General features: G+C 48.0%; 1 protein-coding gene across 2 annotated transcripts in view; it reads left to right on the top strand.

The window, feature by feature from the left end:
* The window catches only part of SLC38A4 (solute carrier family 38 member 4), a 222,491-nt gene that overhangs the window by 141,560 nt on the left and 55,905 nt on the right, over positions 1–25,026 (top strand). For both annotated transcript variants that reach the window (XM_078675373.1, XM_078675364.1), the window contains exons 2-3: positions 20,928–21,160; positions 24,115–24,208. In XM_078675373.1, coding sequence (XP_078531499.1) covers positions 21,042–21,160; positions 24,115–24,208 — 213 coding nt within the window. In that variant the 5' untranslated portion in view covers positions 20,928–21,041. The remainder of the gene's footprint in view (positions 1–20,927; positions 21,161–24,114; positions 24,209–25,026) is intronic.

Below are 25,026 nucleotides of genomic sequence, written 5' to 3'. Positions count from 1 at the left end.
GGGAGTACCGGCCGGGCGGTGACGTGGGGAGGGGGTAGGCAGGGTGGGGGCTCGTAATGTATGGAATCCGGACCTTAACTGGTAAGTAAACATAAAAATAAATAAAACGAATTTCGTTGCGCGTACTGCATCGCATTTCGTAATGCAGTGCGTGCAATGAAATTTATTTTATTTATTTTTATGTTTACTTACCTGTTAAGGTCCGTATTCCATAAATTACGAGGCCCCACCCTGCCCCTCCCCCTCCCCACGTCACGGCCCGGCCGGTACTCCCACTACCGGCCGTGGCTGGCTCCAACTCTTTCTCAGTTAAGGGGGCAAACTGAGCTTTGTTGAACAGCCTGTCTGAAGTGTGACTTCCCTCCTGCCAGAGAAAAAGTCCAAGTGGCACAATTGGAATCCACACTGCATAAGCTTCCAAATGACATACCATACAGGACGTAGAATATTTAAAGGCACAACACTCCAATTTATCTGCCTACTATAACTCTCTCCCAAATGGTCCTTCCTCCGATATAATTGTTACAGGAACCTTAGTTATAACGCTTGCTTGGATATGTAATGCAGGGCATGCCCTAAATATGTGTCATTCAGTGAACGTTTGGTCAAAATTTTACAAACCAAGTGCTGATAGTATTGAATAATTACAAAGAAACATATTGTTGTAAATTGGTTTTTATTTTAATTTACTGCATTCATAATTAATTATGAAGGCAAGCCACGTATGCATATATATATTTTTTACTTCTGAACTGCCACCCACCCGCTGTTCATCTTTGATGCGACGGACGCTGTAACCTGCTTTTGGAGCCCGGGGTTCTGTGCGCAGTTGACCGCCATTCCTGGAGTACTACCTTGAATTTATCCCGTAGAATTGTGGACACTTTGTGCCTTTTTCATCTGGCCGGGCCGGCCGAGCCAGGCGCGACCTTGAGCGCAAGAGATTCTGTGTATCAGCACTCTTGGACCTGAGACCTCCCACTCGATCTTGAACGGAGGTCCCACATCCTGACCCGATTTTGAAGCTGCTGCACTCTCTACTATTTTGCTCCCTGAGTTGTTCACATTCCAGAACAAGCTTTCTTGCCTTTTCATTTGGGCGAAGTATTTGATTGTTTATTGCCCCCTTTTCTGTTTGAAGAGTTTCATCTACTATATGCGCCTCCCGCTATACCTGGAGCTCTTTCTAGGCGTCTGCCTTTCTTGACCTATATGTGGACGGAGCTGCCATACTCGATTTGTTTCTGATCTGGGATCCGTGCCACCGACTGGCTACATTCGTATATAAGTTGTTGCTGCCTTATTTTGTCTTCCCCACTTGTGTAGCTTAAGAACAGAGATTTTTCATTTCTAGTGCCCTGAGGAAGGTGTTGGCTACTGTGTAGCCCAGCACAGAAACGCGCGGTGGCACAATGCAAGACAGAGACCATTGGGCATGAATGCTCTGTGAACACTTATACACTATTGCCCATTCCACTAACAATTTTTGGGGTCTGTCTTTCTCTCTTTTTTGCATTTGGCTGTATATATGTATTGTGTCATTAATGTGTGTGAGTTTGTTTGAATGTGTGTGTAGCAAGACGAATGAGAGTATTTGTGTATGTTTATGGGGTCCGTTTTTATTGTTGAGATCTCTGTCCTGTGGGGATGAAATATTTTTCATGTATGAAATTCAATAATATTAAAGGTTGACTTGAAAATGGCCTATAAAGATTCAGAACATTTTTGTGTTCTCTTTAATGTTTGCAGTATACAATATATTTGTCCTGTTATGTTATGTTATGTTTATTGTGCTTTTTGAGACATCTCTTGATTAATTAATAAACTTTATTTATAGTATCTCTATTTTTTTTATTTTATTAATATTTCTGTAGTCACTTTCTGTTGCATTCTCCCTGACTTTGAATCTAGTTTGGTTCTTGGTATTATTTTTGAGACGTGTACACGCTCCACTATTATCAGTTGGCAGGTGACACCCGTCTCCCTCGTCTGCGACGGTGGATTCTCTTTTGCTGAACTGCCACACACATCTAACTTTTGCCACTGTTTGTCTTTATTTGTAGGATTCTGTAGTCTATTACTCCTCACATGAGCCCTCTATGTATTTCATGATGTTAAAGTGCCTGTCCCTCTCAAACAATTTTGCACAAAGCATTATGTTTGTCATTCCACACAGCTATCAACTCAAGCATCTCTTTAGCAGCTTTGCAAGCCAGTGACTGTGCAGACTTAAATCCACCTGTTTAATTCAGTCAAATGGATGGCAGGCAGTGCAGGTCATACTCCTTGCGAGTGCTACGGATCACAATAACTAGGCCAGATTAGTAGCAGGGTGTAATCTAGCACCGTTTATAGAAAGCAAATGGTAGCAGTGAGGGGATAATCCTAAGCAGTAGGTGCATGAGCCACTGTTGTTAATAGGGAAGGCCTGGATGTCATGAGTAATCCTCATACAGTTCAGGCCTCCCTCTCATGATACAGGATAGGCCAGGGAAAGGGAATGTGTGTACTTTTCCTGCTTATAACATGTCATTTTTGCAAAGATTACAGGGATGACATGAATTGCTTCTACGCAATCATCTGTATGGAAATCCAATGCCAAATATGCACCCATGTAGAGAAGGTGAAATAACAGCCCAATGTTTTGTCCAATCAGTTTCTAAAGTCACACAGAAAACATTGCTAGCCTAGTTCCCAGGAGACCGCTTCTGCTCATTCCAAGTATCCCACCATCAAGCATGCGGAAAATTAACCTTACGATTTACACATTAGTCCAATAATCATGGTCTAAGCAAGATTGTGCGCCTAAAAACAGCACAATCCTAATTCTGCCTGCGCGTGCCTGTGGACTGGCATTGAGTGGGTGTGGTGACAGTGGACTGGCATTGAGCAGGTGCAACACATCCACATTTAGACCATCTCTTTGCTGGTGGAAATGTAGGAGGTGTATGCTCAAGAGCATCTAACATAGGGTGGTATATGGGGACCCCATTTACCCACCTTTCATGTGATCGAATACCTCGAGGCCACCTTCCCCCAGCAGAAGAACCTCTGCAAGACGCTCCTACCATGCAATGTACAATGCAGAAACAGCTGGAAAATGGGCAATTCGTTATCTTTACTGCCCACTGAGAACAAAACACTCTACTTTGTGTACACCTTCACCACTCAGTATTTTTATTGACAGAGAACAAATACCACCCAAGGGGCATACTTTTTATTCGTAATACATTTGACTTCAATCACACTTGGCAGTTTTAGGTGTCTATGTTGAGAGCATTTTGCCCAGGCTTCAGCCATTTTGTCTCCCTCTTGGATAAATGAGGTTAATTAACTGCCAGAAATTGAAATGAGGTGTAACAGATATGCACTCGGGAACATACTCACAAAGCCATTTGGATTTCCACTTTTAAAGATAATTACTCCTACATACATACTCATACAGCTGTCTGATTGTCATACTATGTCTTTACCAAGAGCTTAAAAGGGCTTGCAGCCACCCACTGCTTACCATTGGTTGGATTTACAGTTACTCTCATTTTCATACTTCTTATTTCATACGTTGCATTCTCCATTTTCTGTCTCTTCCTCCCCTGGAGCATTCCTGATTAACCTGTCATTCCATTGCTTTAGTTTACAGCACAGCTTTTTTTCTGGTCTTAAGCACTCCATGAGAGTGCATATATTTTCAAGCTGTCCTCCATACTCTTTTGCTCCATCGCGCCATTCTACCCTCCCCTCCTCTGTGATGCATTCAAAAAATGAATTTGCAGAATTTCCAAGGCCGAATTTTAATTTTGCTGATTTCACCATCACAATATTTGTAGTAATTGTGTACTATATATATTATGTATAATTAACTAAACACTCATTATACCCAACAACAAAAAAATATTGCACAATTTCAATAAAACAACAAGCATTGGCATAGCCAATACGTCTCACTTTTGGGACCTTATAAGTATTAGTTATGCAGCACAATATCCTTGGTGCAACAACATCAACTGTTGCATGGCTAAACACTTATAAGGTCCCTAAGGCGAGACCTATTGGCTATGCCAATGCTTGTTTATACCAGTTGGTGAGAGGCATGGCAGAGACAGACAGTGAAAGTTGGAGCATGGCATAAGGAGAGTAAAACATGGGGTAGGGACCCTTCTCTGCATTTTTTTATCAGTTGGACTGATCTGATCCCCTGCTCTCCTCCTTGTACTTTGAGCTCTATAGCACTGCTTGCTCAGTCCTGTGTCCTGTCTGACCCTTTCTTTATGCTGTGACCCTACATCTGTCTCCTTTACCCCTGCTCAGCTCTTTATGCCATCCTGTGCTTTTTCGTCACCTGGTCTCTGCTCCTTCCAATGCTCTGTACTTTCTACTTAGTGTGCTGGAAAATTGATCTCATAAAATTCCATGCTTAAAATTTTGAAATTCTTTCTGCCATTTTGAAATAACTGGAAGTCAGTGACTTCCACAATCAAAAATTTAAATTAAATGTTATGTTATATGCTGAACAAAACCTTCCTGATCTGCGTTTATGTGTCTGAGGCTAAAATAAAACAGAAAATAGGGTAGCAAGTGGAGGTTTGCAAAAGTCCCACTGTGTGCACAGAGATTTGAAGGAGAGCATCAAGGAGACCTGGAAGGGGAAAACTGGACATCTGCTGTTAAAGAATACTTCCAATGCTCCAAATATGGAAGCGATATTTTAATTACATTACAATCTATCGAAATATTTGATTTCCTCCCTCATATTTCTGGAACTTTGTTGACATGTTTGGGCTTACAAGCATCCAAAAGGAGCTTCACTAGCGCAATGCCTTAGAGTGTCTCAGTAGCGTAAGGTTCCTCAAGATTATGAGGACCTGTGGGTCACCTGCCCAAGGGTGGAACCCGATCCCCAGGTTGTTTAGTAACCATAGTCTAGCTTCTTGTACATGCTGAAGTGTTGAGGGATTCCACAATCTGTGATAGTGCTCAGGTTGAATTTGTCATGATGAGTTGGTTATTGGTTGGTTGATAAGGGTGAGAACCATTTATTGGGGGATAGGGTTGTTCTGATTGTCTCTTGAATTGTAGTCATTAATATTTGATAGTCTGTTGTGTCAAATGCAGAGATTGGATCCAGTACAAACAAAATGACCATATGTCTCAAATGTGGATCACTATTTCACAGGTAGAGCTTATTGGAAGCCGATACAAGTTATAACAATTTCGCAATGATTGCACAGCTAACATAAGGTGAATAGCAGAAAACAGTCTTGTTTTAGCTCATTGCTTAGCTTCTGAAAAGAGACCGGTGCTTTCGGGGCTTTGCATTTTATTGAAGCTAGGCAGTGTTTGGACGTTTTAGCAAGCTACTTCTAGGGTATCTTTATACAACCTGTAATCTTTGTATTATGTCTTGGATGAGGCTTTATGGCTAACTAATGTCTCCTGACAATGCTTTTTCATGCCTCTTACTCGGCATTAGCTACCAATCCAAAAATGATAGCTAGCCCCATCCAGTGCTTCATTTGTAAAATAAGTGCCAGGGCGCTCATCAGAAGGCCACTGCTGTCCGCATCACCCACTGCCTCAGCCAGAGCTGCCAGTGACAGCACCAACACACTACTAATCATCACACCATTAAAAGTGTGACAATTTCAGGCCCCCAAGGCTTTAAAAACGGCCTGGATGGTAGGTATTAGCCATTTATTATTGTGCATTGAATTAATAAACCGCTGTTGTCTCATTAAATTCGACTCACAGTGCCACCATGTGCAGATTGCCATAAATTCTGGTGCTGAAAATTAAGTGCCGGTGCTAAGCAACAGAAACCACCGGCTCAAATTCAGCACTGGCCCCATCCATTCAAACTGTACTGTGGCAATCCAATAATTACTCTAGCTGGATCCATTCAAATTGTACTGTGCCAAAAATATATGTGCTGTGTTTTTGTCACTGTGTGGTTTTAGAACAGCCCAGTGCTGTTTCTAAGCCAAGGAAATATTTAAGATCACTTGAGGCACCACCAGCAAGAAACACCAGCCTGTCCCGAGAAGCAGCAAATATCACACATAACTCCACCATTGCGGGAGGGGAGGCCAGCTTACACAGTGTCTACGGCGCCATGAATTCATTCACCATCTTTGGCAGTGCCTGAGGCACATACATCCCTTTCAATGTAGCATCTTGATGTGCTAGGGAATCGCTAACCAAGGACCCTAGCCGCAATATCAGATTAATGTATGTCTAAAAATCAGTGGCCCGAATCAAAAAGTGTGTGAACAACTTGTTGAATTGTGACTTGTGTGTCCTGCACCTATGGATGGCTATATCTGGGGTCTACTTTAAATTCAAATACCTTTCAGTCTTACGCATAAATAAACTGCTCACGGTATAATGCATGACTTAGTATTGTTTGTGCACTGCTGATTTATGTCTGATTTCCCTACATGTGCGTATTTTATACATCACTTGCATGAGAGATGCACAAGGATAGAAAAAAATCTTTTTGGCTTAAAGTTTCCACTGTCCAATTTGTTTTTCACTATAAATATTTCTCACCATGTGTCGGGGAGTGTAGAATTGACATGCATGCAACTGTGTGTGTGGCACTTATGCCTGGAAAAATATTAGTGAATTACATGCATGCGATTGTGTGTGTGGCACTTATGCCTGGAAAAATCTTAGTGACTCAGTAGGCCTTCTGTCTTTTGCGTATTGTATTTTGGTTCCCAGTTTGCGATTTTCATGGCAGTTCTGTATGCAGCAGCGATCATTCATTGCCACACACTCTCTCTCTCTCCCCTTCATTCATTCATTGCCCAAGCGCAGATGCTTGGTGGAGTGCACTTCAGTCTATTTTACACAAGTGTGTATAGGAGCCCAATACCCTTCCTACACAATGCGAGTGGTGCACTGTGCAGCGTTCATTGCTTGTCGCTTTTTGCTCCAGTGATAGATGAATGAAGCGAAGCCGAGCTGACTTCCTGGAAATTACTGTAGCTTCACAGAACCCCTTATGTCAGCAAAGACACATTAGGAGAGAAGTGGTCAGCAGACATCAGCAGTTGTTTTCACGTCCATTACCAGGGCACCTTTAAGTACAGTCTGCTTAGCCAGTAAGCAGAAGTTATTCGAGTTCACTGGAAGGAGGAGCAGTGGGCCATCATTTGAATCCTCTGATCTGCTTTTCTTTACTGGAACTCGCCAGTCCAGCTACGGCATAAAGTACATGAAATTGCTGTTTTAAAATAATTTCAGCTTCTTATTAGAAAATAGGTTGGTGAGGACTTCTGATTTTAGACAGAAGTGAGGGGGGTTTAAATGAAACTGGTTTTCCGTGAGTCTAGTTTTAATTCTGAAACTAATGAAAGATTACAGATTACATCACTTGACTCATTTTTTCCCACTTTTGAATTTGAAAGGTCCACATTTTCAAGTTTCACAATCTAAAATAGTGTGCATATTCTAATATATTATTTGAGGACATTGTCCAATTGATTATAATTTGTTGAGGCCTTATAGCGCACAGAGTCAAAGGCAATAAAGTAACTATAACATTTCAGAAGAGCCGGACTGTCCATGTATCCCATCCCCATCGGGCATTTCCCCGGGCTGTCGAAGCCATTGAAGACTGTTTTTTGAAGGTCAGCGGCAAGCCCCTGCCTCCTTCTCTGGTTCCACAGGGTTTATGAGAGTAGGGACAGCAGAGGCACGAGGAAAGACAACATTAGAGAAAAAAAGAAAGAGTGAGAACAAGAAAGAGAAAGACAGACAATATGTAAGATAGAAATGGAGAAAGACTGGATTTAAGTTTTTTGACTGGGTTGCTGTTAGACCCGGCTTCCTGGGCACCAGGGCACTCAGGGGTTACTGCACTCAATCACATCAACTGGAGTGTTCCCCACTGGTGTCCTGGGGCCTCAGTACTAGTGGACTGAAAACTGGATACTAAGTACTCCTCTCCAGCACTTGACTCTCTCAGGGTAGCAAGACAGAGCAGTCCAAGGCTTACTCAAGGAGGTGAGGTGGGGTTAGACATTCAGAATACAGTGTACACCGTACTACCAGCTGATAAACTCAATGTCCAGTGAGTGCTTTACTTTTTATAAAACAAAAGTACTTTAATACACACAAGATCATTATAATTCACATAAAACTAGGATAAACAGTGATAACCAGAGGCCTCTACAACCCTCTGGGTCAGAGTTCTGACCCCAAACAGTATTATAGCGCCTGGACGCCAAGCACTATAAAACACAGCTAACATGAAAACACACAATTAGCATTGCATATTACAGACCATGTTTCACAGGGCTGCTCTCATTTGCTAGAGCCTTGATACCAATCTTTGGATTGAAAGGATATAGTTTCAGCATATGATGTGAAGTCAAAGGTTCTTGATCAGCCCCATAACCCCCACCCAAAGCGACAGAAGTGCCCTCCCATCCTGAGTGAGGACACTGCTTTAGTGGTGTCCAGGATCTGCCCAAAGGTGCATGATGTCTTGGCACAGTTTACTGGAGTCCCACTAGTACAGTAGCCACTGGCTAGCTGTAGTAGGGTAGTGGCTCGAAAGAGTGCCAATTCACCCTGATACCACCAGAGATCTCAAAAAGAGAGGTGGGGCCCTGGTTCACTGGCCTCTATTCCCAGCTACTGCTTGTACAGGTTCCCACAGCCCAGGGGAGGAGCTTAGAAGGGATTTGAACTCACCTTCAAGGACTAGAATCATGCCTCCTTCACTCTGGCTCCCTGGATGTGCTGCAAGCTTCCTTTCCACACCAGCTTCCTTGATGTGCCGCTAGCCTCCTTTCCACACCAGCTTCCTTGATGTGCTGCAAGCCTCCTTTCCACACCAATCAATCAATCAATCAATCACAGCATTTATATAGCGCACTACTCACCCAAAGGGTCTCAAGGCGCTAGGGAGGGGGGGTCCGCTACTGCTCGAACAGCCAGGTCTTGAGTTGCTTCCTGAAGGCGAGGTGGTCCTGGGTCCGGCGGAGGTGGGTCGGGAGGGAGTTCCATGTCTTGGCGGCGAGGTAGGAGAAGGACCGTCCTCCTGTGGTGGCTCTTCGGATGTGGGGGACGGCGGCGAGGGCGTGGCCGGTCGATCGAAGCTGGCGTTTGGGAGCGTAGAAGTTGAGGCGGCTGTTGAGGTATCCCGGGCCTTGGTTGTGTAGGGCTTTGTGTGCGTGGGTGAGGAGTCGGAAGGTGATTCTCTTGTTGACCGGGAGCCAGTGCAGGTCTCTCAGGTGTCCGGAGATGTGGCTGCGACGGGGGATGTCCAGGATGAGACGTGCTGAGGCGTTCTGGATCCGCTGGAGCCTCTTCTGGAGTTTGGCGGTGGTACCGGCGTAGAGGGAGTTGCCGTAGTCCAGACGGCTGGTGACGAGGGCCTGGGTGACCGTCTTCCTGGTCTCGGTGGGGATCCACCGGAAGATCTTACGTAGCATGCGCAGGATGTTGAAGCACGACGAGGAGACGGCGTTGACTTGTCTGGTCATGGAGAGGGAGGAGTCCAGGATGAAGCCCAGGTTGCGTGCGTGGTCTGTTGGTTGGGGTGCGCTGCCCGGGGCGAGGGCCACCAGGAGTCGTCCCAGGCGGAGGGTGAGGATCCCAGGATGAGGACTTCCGTCTTGTCCGAGTTCAGTTTCAGGCGGCTGTTCTTCATCCATTCGGCTACCTCTTTCATCCCTTCGTGTAGGTTGTCTCTGGCGGTGGCTGGGTCGTTGGTGAGGGAGAGGATCAGCTGGGTGTCGTCGGCGTAGGAGATGATGTTGAGGTTGTGCTGGCGTGCGATGTCTGCGAGGGGGCCCATGTAGATGTTGAAGAGGGTTGGACTGAGTGAGGAGCCTTGAGGGACGCCGCAGATGACTTCGGTGGCTTCCGATCTGAACGGAGGGAGGCGGACTCTCTGTGTTCTTCCGGCGAGGAAGGAGATGATCCACTCCAGTGCCTTCTCCTGGACTCCGACGTTTCTGAGGCGCTGTACTAGGGTACGGTGGCAGACAGTGTCGAAGGCCGCGGAGAGGTCTAGGAGGATGAGGGCCGCTGTTTCTCCGTTGTCGAGCAGGGCACGGATGTCATCGGTGGCTGCGATCAGGGCGGTCTCGGTGCTGTGGTTTGCCCGGAAGCCAGACTGCGAGGGGTCGAGGGATCCGTTCGTCTCGAGGAAGGCGGCCAGCTGCTTGTTGACGGTCTTCTCGATGACTTTTGCAGGAAACGGGAGCAGCGAGATGAGGCGGTAGTTCTTGAGGTCGGTGGGGTCGGCTGATGGCTTCTTGAGTAGGGCGCTGAGTTCGGCGTGCTTCCAGCTCTCCGGGAAGGTAGCGGTGATGAAGGAGGTGTTGATGATGTCCCGCAGGTGGGGTGCGATGACAGCGTCGGCCTTGTTGAAGACGTGGTGAGGGCAGGGGTCGGTCGGAGATCCGGAGTGGATGGAGTTCATTGTGCGGATGGTGTCTTCGGTGTTGATCGGAGTCCAGGCGCAGAGGGTGGTGGTGGGGGGCGGGGGTTCGGTCGTGGCGTGCGTCGGTTGAGTGCTGAAGCTGTTGTGTATGTCCGCGATCTTGTTGTGGAAGTAGGAGGCGAGGGAGTTGCAGAGGTCTTGCGAAGGGGTGATGCGTTGTTTCCGGCGTTGGGGTTGGAGAGCTCTTTGACGATGTTGAAGAGTTCCTTGCTGTTGTGTGCGTTGTTGTCCAGTCGTTCCTTAAATGCGGTTTTCATGGTGGCGCGGATGAGTTGGTGGTGCTTTCGGGTGGCGAGCTTGAGGGCAGCCATGTTGTCCGGGGTTGGGTCTCTGCACCAGGTTCTCTCGAGGGCTTGGCAGTTCTTCTTGGAGTTCTTGAGTTCGTCGGTGAACCATGGGGCTTTCTTGCTGCCGGGTCTGCTGGGCGGGGTCCTCAGGGGGGCGAGGTCGTCTGCGCAGTCGCTGATCCACTTGGTGAGGTTGGTGGCCGCCTGACTTGGGTTCGGTGTGCAGGTGGGAGGGTTCATGCTCAGGGAGGTCGCGGGTTGGTCGGCTGTGATCTTGTTCCAGCTTCTGCGTGCAACCTGTTGCTGGTGGATCGTGGTCCTTCTGAAGCTGAAGTGGACGCAGCTGTGATCCGTCCAGTGGAGTCCGGTGGCGTGGCTGAAGGCGATGTCCTTGCTGGATGAGAAGACGGGGTCGAGTATGTGTCCGGCGTAGTGGGTGGGGGTGGTGACCAGCTGCTTGAGTCCCAGGTTTGCGAGGTTGTCCAGCAGGGTGGTGGTGTTGCGGTCGTTGTTGTTCTCCAGGTGGAAGTTGAGGTCCCCGAGGAGGATGTAGTCAGCGGAGCAGAGGGCGTGCGGGCTGATGAAGTCGGCGATGTGTTCGCTGAATTGTGTGCGTGGTCCCGGGGGTCTGTAGATGAGGGTGCCTCTGAGGGTGGTCTTGGGGTTGATGTGGACCTGGAAGTGAAGGTGCTCGGCGGGTGCGAGGGTATCGTCGGTGTTGGTCGAGATGCGGATGGTGTTCCTGTGGATGATGGCGATGCCTCCTCCTGTGTTGTTGATGCGGTCCCTTCGGATGATCTTGTAGCCGTCTGGGATGGCGATGGCGATGTCGGGCGCTGAAGAGGCGTTCATCCAGGTTTCCGTGAAGAAGGCGACGTCTGGGGCTGTGGAGTCGAGCAGGTTCCAAATCTCGATGGCGTGCTTGTGGACGGAGCCGGTGTTGAGCAGGATGCATTTCAGGTGGCTGTGGCTGTTGCTCGTCTTGGTCTTGGTCGGTGCTGGTGTAGTGGAGGTCTGGATGCAGGTGAACTTGCAGGGGTTGCAGCAGAAGGGTCCGTGGGTGTGTCTCGGGGTGGCTCGGTAGCACCCCGGGGTTCTTCCGGCGTTGTGTGCGTAGAGTTCGGTGGCGTCGTAGGTCCGGCGGGTGGGCTAGGGTCTGCGGGGGCCAGGGGGCCTGGCACTGGGCGCGGTCCAGGCGCGGACGGGCGCGGACGGGCTTACCTTTGGCGCACCTTCGGCGCTCATTCGGTGCTCCCGCTGCGCGCGTCCGCTGCGCGGTCGCTCTGGGGGCATCATAAGAAGAGGGACGGGGGGCGGGTCTGCTGGGCTGGGTGAGCGGCTGGGCCAATGGGCCGGTGGTGGGCGGGGCCGCAGGGGGCCAGCGGCGGGAAAAGTGGCGAGCGGGCGGCTCAGCAGTGGCTGGGCCGCTCGGGGGTGCTGGGGGGGCGACGGTGTCGGTGGCGGCAGGCAGGAGGCTGGCAAGGAGGCTGGCTGGCTAGCAGGATCAGCAGGCGAGGGAGCAAGGGGGTGACCCGGCCTCGAGAGGCACAGTGGTCACTCCCGCGAACAACCAGGCACTCCCCTTAAGAAGGGGGACGGGGGGCGGGTCTGCTGGGCTGGGCGAGCGGCTGGGCCAATGGGCCGGTGGTGGGCGGGGCCGCAGGGGGCCAGCGGCGGGAAAAGTGGCGAGCGGGCGGCTCAGCAGTGGCTGGGCCGCTCGGGGGTGCTGGGGGGGCGACGGTGTCGGTGGTGGCAGGCAGGAGGCTGGCAAGGAGGCTGGCTGGCTAGCAGGATCAGCAGGCGAGGGAGCAAGGGGGTGACCCGGCCTCGAGAGGCACAGTGGTCACTTCCAGCTTCCTTGATGTGCTGCAAGCTTCCTTTCCACACCTTGGGCAGCTGTCTGCAATTTCCTTGTTCAAAAGCGCACGCTCAACAAGTCTCACAGAAACAGAAGGTCTTCGCCCATGCTGCTGATGCCCTGGATTCTCATTGAACTCTTGGCATCCGTGATAGAGAAAACGTCCTTGAGTTCCAGATGCAGTGAGCAAGTGTCTTATCTCCTACCTTCACACTGCGGGTCACGCCTGGCTATCTTCGAACGGACCTGGTGTGGCCGCCTCTTCAGTCATAAAACCAGTCTTGAACAACAGCTGACCTCTCAGGCCAGACTTTTATCACCTCTGATTGATAGGCTCATCCAATTAAAGGGTCTGCTACGTTTGAAACTTGAATACACATCCAATCACAAACCATTCATGGCATGTTAAATGCATGGCTAAGAATGCAGGGATGACCCACAGTCTTCCATGGTACCAACATGTGCAATTCCCTAAAGTAGAATTTTAATTAACTCTAGCCCAGGAGGCACTGACCAGCGGGGGAGGATCCTCTTAGTAGAGTTAGTGCAGTTAAACCAAGATAAGAGCTGAGTGTCTATCCCAGCCCACCAAGGAAATGAGGAGGGGCACGGGGAGGAAGGATGTCCAGAAGAACAGCTTGCATTCCTCACACTGGCTCAGATCACCATTCTTCCCCATTAAACCCACGGGCTCCCAAACACACGTCAGGTAGACAAAGGCAACAGGACCACAGGCATGGCAGACTGCGCAGACTTGGTCAGGAGGGTGGCTAGGGACTCACCCCTCCTGACTATAGATTTATTGCTGCCACCACTGTCAGTCTACCACAGCCTGGATTGAGAGGGCAGTAGCCACTTTCTGAAAAATAGGGGTGCCCTAGGCATGCCCCCTCGACCTCAGAGCCAAGCTGTAGGGTCTCAATCCATGTAAATAGGGAGACCCTCAGCGGACATGTATGATTGTCATGCTCACTGAGGTAGGGATCTAGAAATCATACAGTGGCTTTTGAGTGACTTGCCTAGAGATTAGTGTGAGGCAGGGAAAGCACTCTCTCTAGAGACATGCAGAATACTTCCCGTCCCAACATTTGCTTTTGGGTTCCTATGCGGCCCGGCATTGTGCCCTCTTGGGGCAGAATGTCATAATTGAAAAATTCTGCTCAGAGATATAAGAGATTCAAAACTCCCCATAAATAACCTTTTGCCTACTTTCACAGTTTATATGTGTGGGGATTCTGGGCGACCTTCCTTAGTAGAGGGGCAGATGGCTTGCAGAGAACCAGGACTAAGTTGCACAGCAGCCTATTCTCAATGCAATTTTACCAGTCAGATTTTCCGGATGGTAAAACTGGGTCCAGTGTTCCCACACCTGGTAGAGCCCATGGCTGAGACACCAGAAGCTTATAATTGAGTGGAGTAAAATTCCACCCTGAAATTCCATTCTGCTGAGCTTGTAATTCGGAAATAAGTCATGAGAGGAAGGAGTGGAAAGTTTCCAATGTTTTCGTGCCTCCCTCAATCTCCTGCGCAATCAACATAACATGAGGAAAGCCAGGAGACAAGAAGACGCAGGAGTTATAGATTAGGACAGTAAAATGTTCATGGCAGGTGCTGTGAACAGTTCTAAGTAGCCCACAACCACTTAATTGTCATTAGTGGTGCACTCAGCATTCCAGTGTTCAAGAAATGATAAAAAAGCTAATCCCAAGGGAATTAAAGCTATTCGTTTCTAACATTGGTGGTCAGTGGTGAGGATTAGGGCTGGTGTCTGTACTTGGAATACAGTGATTGGTGTATACTACTACTGAGTGCAGACTATTACACAACCACATACTGTCTTTTCTTTGTTTGCTTTCTGGATTTGGGTGTGATAATTGAAACCTGTGAGGCCTTGACAGAATGGAACTCGACTTCTGGCACCTGTACATCTATACAATGAAGGAGCTAAAAGTTTTCTGCAAGAAAGGCGGATGGCTGTGAAGAGAAGGTCCACAGGAGAGGATCCTACGGAGACCTGTATCGCAATGAGGCAAAACACTGGGATGTAACACTTCAAGATGACTTTGAGGGGGAATCTGAGGAGGAGGATCTCCAACCAGAGTATCGAGAAGGCAGTGGTCCAGAAAAGGAAACATTGTGGAAAAGGTTGGGTCGTGAGGAGAAGAGTAGGATTCATGCTCATGACCAAAAGCTGAAAGAGCTGGATGAAGAACTTGAGAGGTCTGAGGCTGAGAGAGCCTCATCTAACAAAAATAAAATGTGTGTAGCTAATGAACTGAGCGTGAGAGAAATGGAGTTGGAAGCCATGATGGTGGATTCCAGCTCAGATTGTAGCAGAAAAAGTGTTATGTCCAGTACTGAGGAAGAAGCGCGCACACCCACAGATGTGGTGCCTTACTTGAAGGAGGGGGTTGACATCCACTAGGGGGGTTCAGGTTTCTGAGGTAGCTCCAGTGGTACGCAGGGTCTCTGGGGTAGATTGGGAAATTGGCACTGGGAGTCATATTCCTGGTGTTTGGAGGGACACTCTACTGGCCCTAGGTGTGAGTGACAGGGAGAGGTGTTCCCTCATTGAAGAAGCCCTGGAAGTGAAATGAAATGAAATGAAAAAGGATTTGTAAGGCGCAACTAAACCCAAAGGCATCAAGGCGCAGTTGATGGTATAGCTGTTTGAGCGGGGGGAAAACAGGGCGGCTACAGATAGGCTTCCGAGAAGAGCCAGGTCTTAAGAGCTTTGCGGAAGAGCACATGGGAATCAAGACCCTTGAGGTCAGCTGGAAGCGAGTTCCACAGTCTCGGTGCCAGAGAGCAGAAAGCCCTTCCTCCCCATCTGGCCTTGGAGACTCGGGGAACGACGAAAAGATTTTTGTTTGCAGAGCGAAGAGCCCTGCCAGGGGCATAAGAGGACACCAGGGACCTAATGCCCTAGGCACCAGACCCCTGCAGAGCACGGTGCGTGAGGCAGAGGATCTTGAAGTTAATTCTAGCCTGCATAGGGAGCCAATGCAGATCCTTCCTGAGGGAGGAGCGCCTCGGGGCATCTACAACAAACCGGGCAGCTGCATTATGAACTATCTGAAGGCGCTGGACCAGACCTTTGTTTATGCCTAGATACAGTGCGTTGCAGTAGTCCAGCCTGGAGGATATAAAGGCCACCGCAACCTGTTTTCGGGCTTCAAACGAGAGATAATGAGAAATCTTTCTCATGATTCTCAAGACACCGCAGCAGGTTGAGACCGTCCTGCTGACTTGTTTATCAAAAGAAAGGGTGGTGTCCAAGATAACACCCAGGTTGTGGGCCGATGAGGAGGGCATAGGGCAGGCTCCGAGAGCAGAGGGCCACCAGTCCATTGACCAGATCTCCTGTTTGCCTCCAAAAATAAGAACCTCTGTATTCTCCCCATTCAATTTAAGGAAGTTCCTAATCATCCAGCCTGCAACTGCCTCCATACAATTCCTGAAATTTTGAGCCATGATATTAACAGATTGTGAGAGGGAGACCATGATCTGAGTGTCGTCGGCATAGGATAGGACTTCCAGCCCGAACGACCTTACAAGCGCGGCGAGTGGGGCCACATAGATGTTTAAAAGCGTGGGGCTCAAGAACGAGCCCTGGGGGACCCCACACTGCACAGGCTGGACAGGGGAAATAAAGTCACCCAGCTTGACCCTTTGTTTTTGCTGATCAAGAAAAGATGTCAGGAGGCTCAGCGCTGGTCCATTGACTCCCAACTCACTAAGGCGGGTAGCCAGAATATAGGGGGACAGGGTGTCAAATGCGGCAGTAAGGTCGAGCAGTACCAGCAAGGTGGTCTGGCCACTGTTGACCTTAGTGCGGATGTTGTTGACAACAACTCTGAGAGCCGACTCTGTGCTATGTGCCCTCCGGAAACCATGCTGGGAGGAATCCAGGGAGCTGGAGCTATCCAGGAAAGCACTTAGGTAGCAGTTGAGGTGAGCCTCAAGCATCTTAGCGGAGGCAGGAAGAAGGGAAATGGGGTGAAAATTCTTCAGGATCAGAAGATCTAAGGTGGCCTTCTTTAGAAGGGGCTTGACTATGGCCATTTTCCACGATGAGGGGTAAATGCCTTCGGAGATAGCCAAGTTCATGACCTCCAAGAGCGGAGGCAGCATTACCTCCCTGCACTCTTTGAAGATTCTCAGGGGGCAGGGATCCAAAGGGGATCCGGATTTAAGTTTGTCCAAGAGCTGACCAAGTTGTTCAAGAGTGAGGAGGGGGAACTTGGAAAGATTGCAACGAGGTTCATAAACCTGACTTTCCAAAGGAGGTGAGACTGGCAGGGAGAGGCTCTCTAGGCCAAGGTTAAGGGCTTCTAGTGCATTGTGGATATCCATTATCTTGGTGTAAAATAAAGTGGAGATCTGGTCACACAGTTCTTGGGTAGCCACTATGGGGTCGGGTGACTGAAGGAGGGATAGGGAGTCGACAATTTTGAACAGTTCCCTGGGAGAGCTAAGTGAGGCAGTCAAGTTAGCGAAAAACGCTTTCTTTTCCCCCAGCACCGCGGTTTTATATCCCCTGAGTAGACATTTATGTTTATCTTTCTCCTTAGGGTCCAGATGTGATCTCCAGAGTCTTTCTTGTTTCCTGCACCCCTGCCTAAGCAGTCTGAGGGAATCTGAGAACCAGGGAGCCGAGGGCCGTTTCCTGGCAGAATAATGTTGCTTAACCGGCGCAAGAGAGTCCACAGCGCTCATAATGGTGTTTGACAAATCAAGGGCGGCTGCGTCGGTGCCCTTTCTAAGGGGGGGCTTGAGACTAACCATCAGAGGTGCAAGTGTATCATTATTTAGCCCCCGAAAACTCCTCTTCAGTTCCCATATATTAGAGTCCTGCCTAAACATAGCAGGGTAAGGAGGTGAGAGTTCAAGGGGGAAGGCCAGATGGTCCGACCAAAACAGGGGAAGGGGAGAGCCAATTTCTAACCTGGAGTCGTTGGTGAAGACCCCATCCAGGGTATGTCCAGCTAAGTGGGTGGAGCTCCCTACTCCCTGTAGCAATCCACAGGAGGCAAGGGAGTCTAACAACTGAACAGTGTCGGAGGAATTCGAATTTTCCAAGTGGAAATTGAAATCTCCGAGAATGGTCATATTGGGACGATCTATATAGGGCTCAAGAAGCTTAAGTAAATCTTGACTGAAAGCAGACCTAGGGCCCGGAGGCCTATAGATCAAGATTCCAGTGAAGGACACGGTAGGAGAAGAATTTTACGCAAAGTGCATGGCCTGAAAGGAGTCCAGCGGGCAGGGGAGGGGCTCAGTCCGACATCTTATAGAGTTTTTGTGCAATATGCCCAGCCCTCCCCCCCTGCGCCCTACTCTGTCCATTCTTGCCAAGGTATATCCCTCAGGTATCGTGTTAATGAGTTCAGGCCCTGTGGAGTCAGAGGCCCAGGTCTCAGTAATGAAGGCCCAAGAAGGGTTTCTGTCCGAGATGAATTCCCTGAACGCAACGCTGTTTTTGACTAGCGACCATGCATTTATAAGAAAGCCGGTGTCCCTTATCAAAGGAAGGGGTCCTTGTTTCTTAGGTAAGGCCCACTTATGGGCGGGAGCAGGGGTGGTTTGATAGCTTCCTCTCTTATTACAACGGCACTCGAGAGCATCAAGAAGCTTTTCGGGAGAAGCAGTGTGGTGACAAGGCTGCCAGGGGGGTTTAAGGGCTTGAAGTTCGCGTAAATAGTATAAGGGGCTGACTGGAACCTGAGTATGTATAGAACCAGTTTATGTATCAATAAGGACTAGCTAAGGTTTAAGAGAAGTGGGAGACTCAGAGCAGTACGTCAAATAAGGAGAAACATTGTTTTCCTTATAAAGCCCTCACCCACCGACCTAGTCGGTGGCATGCTTCATCATCGGGCCCACCGCAGTGGCACCGAATGTGCCCCGGGTGTGCTTCAACGCCAGGTGACTGCGGAGCTGGTATGTTGCTGAGTGTGCAGTGAGTTGGGTGAGAAAGGTGAAGTTTAAAAGCTATACAGCTGGTCCCAGTACCCGAGGGTAAAATATTTTAATGAACTGGGCCTCTGTTAGCGGATAAAAGGCAAGTAGACGTTAATTGGAGTGCTAATTATGACCTCCAGCGTCTAGTGTGGGCTGACTGCAACCTGAGTATGTATAGAACCAGCCTCCCTGGCCCCTGGCGCATCCTCAGCGCTGACGGGTGCAGACGGGCTGGACTCTGGCGCGACTCCGGTGCAAAAACGGCGCGTCCGCTGATCGTGTCCGCTGCGCGGAGACATGCCCGTCTCCTTATGTACTGTCGACTAGAATGCTGAAGGTGTTGCCTCACACCCAAAATGGCCGCTGCCGATTTCCACCGCCCGGGCCCATGGGTATGGAGACACCCCTGAAGAGTGTGAGTTGCAGGGACAGTCTGATACTCTCTCACCAGTCTCAGGAGGGTGATGTGGGGTATTTTACAAGGCACGGGATGGTGAGATAAAGGATAGTGTGGTTAACGTGTGTTGGACTGTGTGGTCTGATAGTTGAACAGTCCCTTTTCAGAGCTATGCCAACACCTGATGAAGTATGAGTTCTCGGACTCCAGGGAGCTTGCACTGGAGGCAGACTCTTTAGTTAATTCCAGAGGGTCTGTGGAGGCTTTTGGGAGTGATCCTGAAGGGGCTGACAGAAGTTTTCCCCATCCCTGGGAGGAGGTAGCCCAGATAGGTCCCACTGTAGTGGGATGGGTGAAGGGTCCCATGTCCTGTCTCAGAGGAGAGGGAGATAGTCCCCAAGGGGAGAACCAGTGGGTCAGGGGTTGCCAGCTCTGAGGTTACAACACCCCAGGGCTGGCGCTGGTGAGGCCACTTCTGGGCTGGTGGTCTCCATGCGCTGTCTGATTGACAGGAGGCTGGGGACCTGCGCCAGGCAGACCCATAACACATGCGGATTGTGTTTCCCTTGCGAGGGTAGTGTTACTCTCCTGGCAGTTCTGGTTTGGCAGGCACAAGTCCAGCCTAAGGCTGCAGGCCCTGGGTTGAAGGGCAAGATTCAGGTGTCGCTCCTGGCCTGGAGGGAGTGGCAACTGCTAGCAGTGTCCCTACCGTTTCGTCTTCTGGGGGTGCCACTCTGGTTGGTAGGTGCAGAGCCCCAGTAGGGGGGGCACGGGGAGGGAAGTCTCGCACCTGACTCCTGTCCATCCTAAGGGTACAGACCCTAGGCTGGGAAACCAGTTGCAGAATAGCAGCCCTGAACTGGTGGGATAATTGTGCAGATTTGGATAACCAGTAGGTAGATGTTCTTAACGTCATCAGTAATCACAACCTGTCAGTGAAAGATAAACTAGTCATGTGAGGCGTGCATTGTTTGCATTCCAAAGAGAGTCGCCTAGCTGCATTTATGAGCGCAGATCACATCCTCGTGGGATTTGGAGGCCTCAATTTTGCTTTTCTCATGTTTCTGCAGCTACTTTTTCTAATTTTTCAATCTTCTGTCATGATTGACATCTTGATCTGCGACAGCAGGAGCACTCCTTTTGTGTACTGACCTTAACATGTCCTCTGGGTTTCAGCATGGTATGTTAAACTAGGCTTTACATGCTCAGAGACGGAGAGATGTGAGTTTGGGCATGTGCTGTACTCGTCACAGGAATGTGACCTGTCAGCAGGAGTAAACTTTGTAAAATGAATGAATTATGTTCTTTAAAGCAGGTGGTCCAAAGTACAACCGATACCGCCGCCAAATCTGCACAATTGCTACGTGTCAGTGTTTGTGATTATTGCTGCTTCCTTGTTCTAGGATGAGGGTACGGGTAGTGCTGTGTGAGGCCCCGTGGACCTCATTATACTATCCAGGGAGGCTTTGTTACTAAAAATTTAATTTACTACACCAAGATCCACGGTCTGAAATTCCGGTCTCACAAAGGCGCAAATCAGTGACTTGTATGTTCTTTTGCTTTTAAGTAGATGAAATATGATCTTTTCGGGCAGATCTAAGCATTGATACCTCCCAGTACCAAATGTCTACATGATATACCTGATGTCAGAATTCAGTCTGAGTTTGTTTATTATTTATTTTCCAATCGTTAAAATGTACGCATTGAAAAGAGGTCGGTAAACGATGAGACAAGGGAGCTGATGAGTATCTGTAAAGTTGTGGGATAGCAAAGTTTGCATAAATACCATTCGATTGTCCTTTAAGTTTTTAAAGAGCACAGAATACATATACCCAGAAAGCTCTTCAGTTCTTACAAGATATCTTTTGGTGTGCTGCACTGAGTAACTCGTAGAAATGCAGTGATTCACACTCATCTGTCCAGTTGGAGGAAATGACACCATCTTGTCTCTTCTGTTTGCAGGACACAGTATCCAGAAATACATTATACTGTGGGGGAAACCTGTTACAAAAAGCACCGTGTATTGTTTGTGCTGTATGAGCTTTTGTGAAGAGTGGAAAACGGTGACTGACCGCGATGGATCGTATGGAACTGCAGAAGGTGAATTTGGAGCAGGACGAAGAGAGTAATAGTGGAGAGAGCACTGAATATGGCTATTCAAAGGAACTGGACTCGGAAAAAGTGACAATAAGCAGGTAACTGTCTCTAATAAAAACAGCACATGCACATAAAAGACTCAAAACACGTTTGGAAAATATCTCCATAATAATTAGCCCCCTAAATGAATGTCAGATCCTTAAGTCATAATCATTTGCAATACATTTGTCACAATACACAGTTTCTGTCATTGGGCCGTTGAGACAAAAAGTAAATTCATCAGCCAAAATCTTGCCTAAGTATATGTCTATGTGCACGCAGTGGCGTAGGAAGGGGGTTGCGGGACGCCCCTGGTGTCATCTCCGAGGGGGGTGACAAAATGGCAAAAATATCTGTTTTAAACACATATTTTTGCCAGTTTGTTAAGCTTGGGGTGACAAGAAATGTTCTGCACCGGGTACCACCCGACCTTGCTACGCCACTGTGTGCTAGAGATATGAATCATGATATTGCATTAAAAATACCTACTATATAATCACTTAACAAGTTACTAAGCTGGATATTAAGTCACAGCCGTGGAGGCAGAAAGACACCATTCTTGAATACAACAGGTTGAGGCCTATTTCCTATGCTCTGGTGGTGTTTTTATCACCACTGGATTGGACCACGGAAGAGGCGCTGCTAAGTAAAGTTAAACCGCTCTATCCTGGAGACCAGAACTGGTCTATGTGATATGTCTTGACATAGTGAGTACCACTTGCTACTTGCTGGAGTCTCAGAGGTTCTTATGCTTCTGTGGAGGGGGTCGGTGCTGGTTTTGTGTCTCTTTCACGATATATAAGTCATACACATGTTTCAAACGTTCCCCCACGATATCACTTGTTAACCGTCAACTGAAGAGAGTAGTGAAGAGAAGTCAACCCTTTCAATTAGCTGTATCATAAACTAAGTTCATGCCCTATAGCAGCTCCCATAGAAAGATGTTTAACCCTACTCACATCCACTTTCTCTTACTTTGGGGTTGTTAAAGAGTGATTATAGACTTCGTTTAAGCAACGTCAGTGATAGGAGCAGTACAATGTCTGTCAATCAGGACTTTTTACCTTCCTACAGTATTTAAACATTGACCATATATATATATATATATTTTTTTTTTTGTAGAGTTTTATATAGCGCGAACTAGAATCAGGTATCAGAGCGCTTTACATAGCACAAGTTACGTTTTTTTTTTTATACATGAGGACACACACTTTCATTTTTTTTAGGCACGGGGAGATTAAGTGATTTGCCTATAACGGTATCGGAAGCTAAATGTTGGTGTGAAGGATCTCTATAAAGGTGCAGAATTTACTTGTGGTGAACTCATTGCCACTGGTTATATCTCAACTTTACAAGCAAATCTCTAATACAGTAGAATCTTCTCAGAGTAGTGGTATTCTTGTTGGTGGCTATTAATATAGTATTGACTTACATTGTTCGCTTTCAATACAAGTGACATAAGAGGCCATTCAGAGTTTAGGGGAGCAACAGGAGCCCTGCTGTACATGAGATAAGCTCCTCTCTGCCAACCTCTCAACTCTTCTACTTCATTGAGAATCAAGGGAGTGCTCTGTTTACAGCAGAGGAGCCTCAGCTGGCACTTTTGCATAAACCATTGACGTCGCAGCTATCCACCACTCGACGGCCAAGCTACATTGATGCCTCCCCCCGAACCAAGTCTCAGGCATGGGCCTGCCGCCTGCTCTGCAATGGCTGTGGGGCTAACGTTACGCCACTGTACAGTACAGAGTGTACTCTGTTTAGAGTGGGGTGATCATTACTCATTTTCCCTGTCTGGAATTGGTATAACGTGGCTTGGAAACGCACAATGGTCCTCACCTGCACTAAGAAGACTTCTTGTGCATCAGGATCATTCCTATTCAGTTTTCTCACAACAAAGTCATGCTTTGTGAGTTTGATTTCAGAAAGCAAAACCCTTTTACAGAATGGGTGCATCAAACATGGCACCTGCTCTGCAGATGTTAGTGCCTTCAATGTAGCCGACACGCCGGCAGCTCCATGGGACGCAAAGGGATGCCCACCCACTGGAGTAACGAAAAGTGAGGGGGCCTTCCTGCACGTTACTTAGAGGGGCGCCCTCCGCGCTCAATCAAGAGCTCTCCTGCCAGAGTGCAGTGCCAAGGGGGGCCCTTGGAGCTAGAGGTCCCCCCGCACCGCGGGGGATGCGGGGGCCTGTGTTACGCCCCTGTGCCCACCTACCTGGCAGGGAAGTTTAATTATGGTGGGTGATCCTCTGCTAGGGGAGTGGATGATTTAGGATCTAAATGAGCCTCTTGGATTTAATCAGTGCAGCTCCCTTTCACCGCAATTGCATGATCCTGGAGAAATCACTTTTGCCTTCCAGGAACTCAGTTTATATATTTTGCAAAATTCGTAATACTTATAAATTTACAAGTTTTATAATCTGATTTTTAAGGGCCCTATGCAAAACAATAAATGTACATTAGTGCATTTGGGCGAATTTACACAGCAACCTTAATTTTCAAGGGTAAGTCATCATACTCAATTCACAACAAGTGCACTGCATTCAGCAAACTTCCCATAGGTTAAATCTGGGTGGCCACTGTGACCGTGCCTCGACACACTTAAAGGATACGTGTTAAAACAATTTTTAGTCCCAATTTAGCCTGTTCTGTAGCCCAGGTTGGTAATTTCCTGGAGCAAATTCAGAAGAAACAATGCGCTTGTATTTACCACATCTTGGCACTGATATTAACAGTCTCGATAGAGAAGTCACCATCTCATTCAAGATAGAATATGACTTGAAACACCTTCTAGAAGCAGGCGCACATGAGGAATATTGTTAGGGTACCGAGGGGTACACTATACTGTGGCGGTGTATGCGGGACCAATATATGTGGCTAGGAATCATATCATGTCAAGTTAGAAGTATTTCTGTCACTGGCTATTTTAAAAGAAAATCTTTGGAAGGGTATTGTTCAACCTCAGTGGCCCTGAAATCAAATGATATCTTTTCTCCTCATCATTTTAGTCAATATGCCGATGAAGACGACGCAGAAAGCCAGAAGTTCCTTACCAATGGCCTTCTCGGAAAAAAGAAGCTGCAGGAATATCAGGATGAACAAGTGAGTTGCTTTAAGTTTTAGATATTTCTAACATTTGCTGTTTGCATGGAACCTGCAAACTGGATTCTGCTGGTCAGCAACACGTCAGACCCGCATTACCTTATCATTCGCTGAACGCTCAGTGTGTTTGTTCAATCTATTGCTGGGAAAGAGAGAGGGTGCCCCTCCTGCCATATGGTAAAGTAAATAAATCATACTGAAAGCAAGCTCTGGCTGTTTCAACTTGAGAAGCAAGTGCTTACAGTGCTAACCTGCTCGCTCCATACATCTTCTGCATTTGAATACTATAGTTCATTTGAGGTGTTTTCTATAGTGTACCACTTTGTAGTACTTAGTTACAAAGCATGTTGTCGGGGCCCATTCGGTAGGTTAATAAGACAATGTGTTTGCGTATTTTATAATAGTGGCGACCTTATGGAGTGCAAGGCCCTGTATGGTTTCTGCGTATTGGTGTGTTGCTCATGGATGTGGGGTCGGTTTGTACAAACAGAAACTAAAAATTTTGGTATTGTATGAAAGTAAACTAAAATTGTTGGTTGAGGTTCATAAGAGTCCATCCTGTAGCTGAGGTAGATCCTCCCTCTTCTTGGGCAACTAATCCTTGGCTTGGAAGCACGTGTACCGCCATTTTATCTTTGCTTACAATATTAAGGGCCAGATGTAGGTGGCCAATTACCGGTCGGTAACGGCCGAATTCGGCCGTTACCGACCGGTAATTGGATTTTGAGATGTAGGGCATGCATTTACAGAATCGGTATTTTACCGATTCTGTATTTACCGATTCGGTAAAATTACCGAATCGGTAAATACAGACTCGG

The sequence above is a fragment of the Lissotriton helveticus genome, chromosome 1_1, assembly GCF_964261635.1.
Source record: "Lissotriton helveticus chromosome 1_1, aLisHel1.1, whole genome shotgun sequence".
NCBI lineage: Eukaryota > Metazoa > Chordata > Amphibia > Caudata > Salamandridae > Lissotriton > Lissotriton helveticus.
This window is presented reverse-complemented; position numbering and strand designations above follow the sequence as displayed.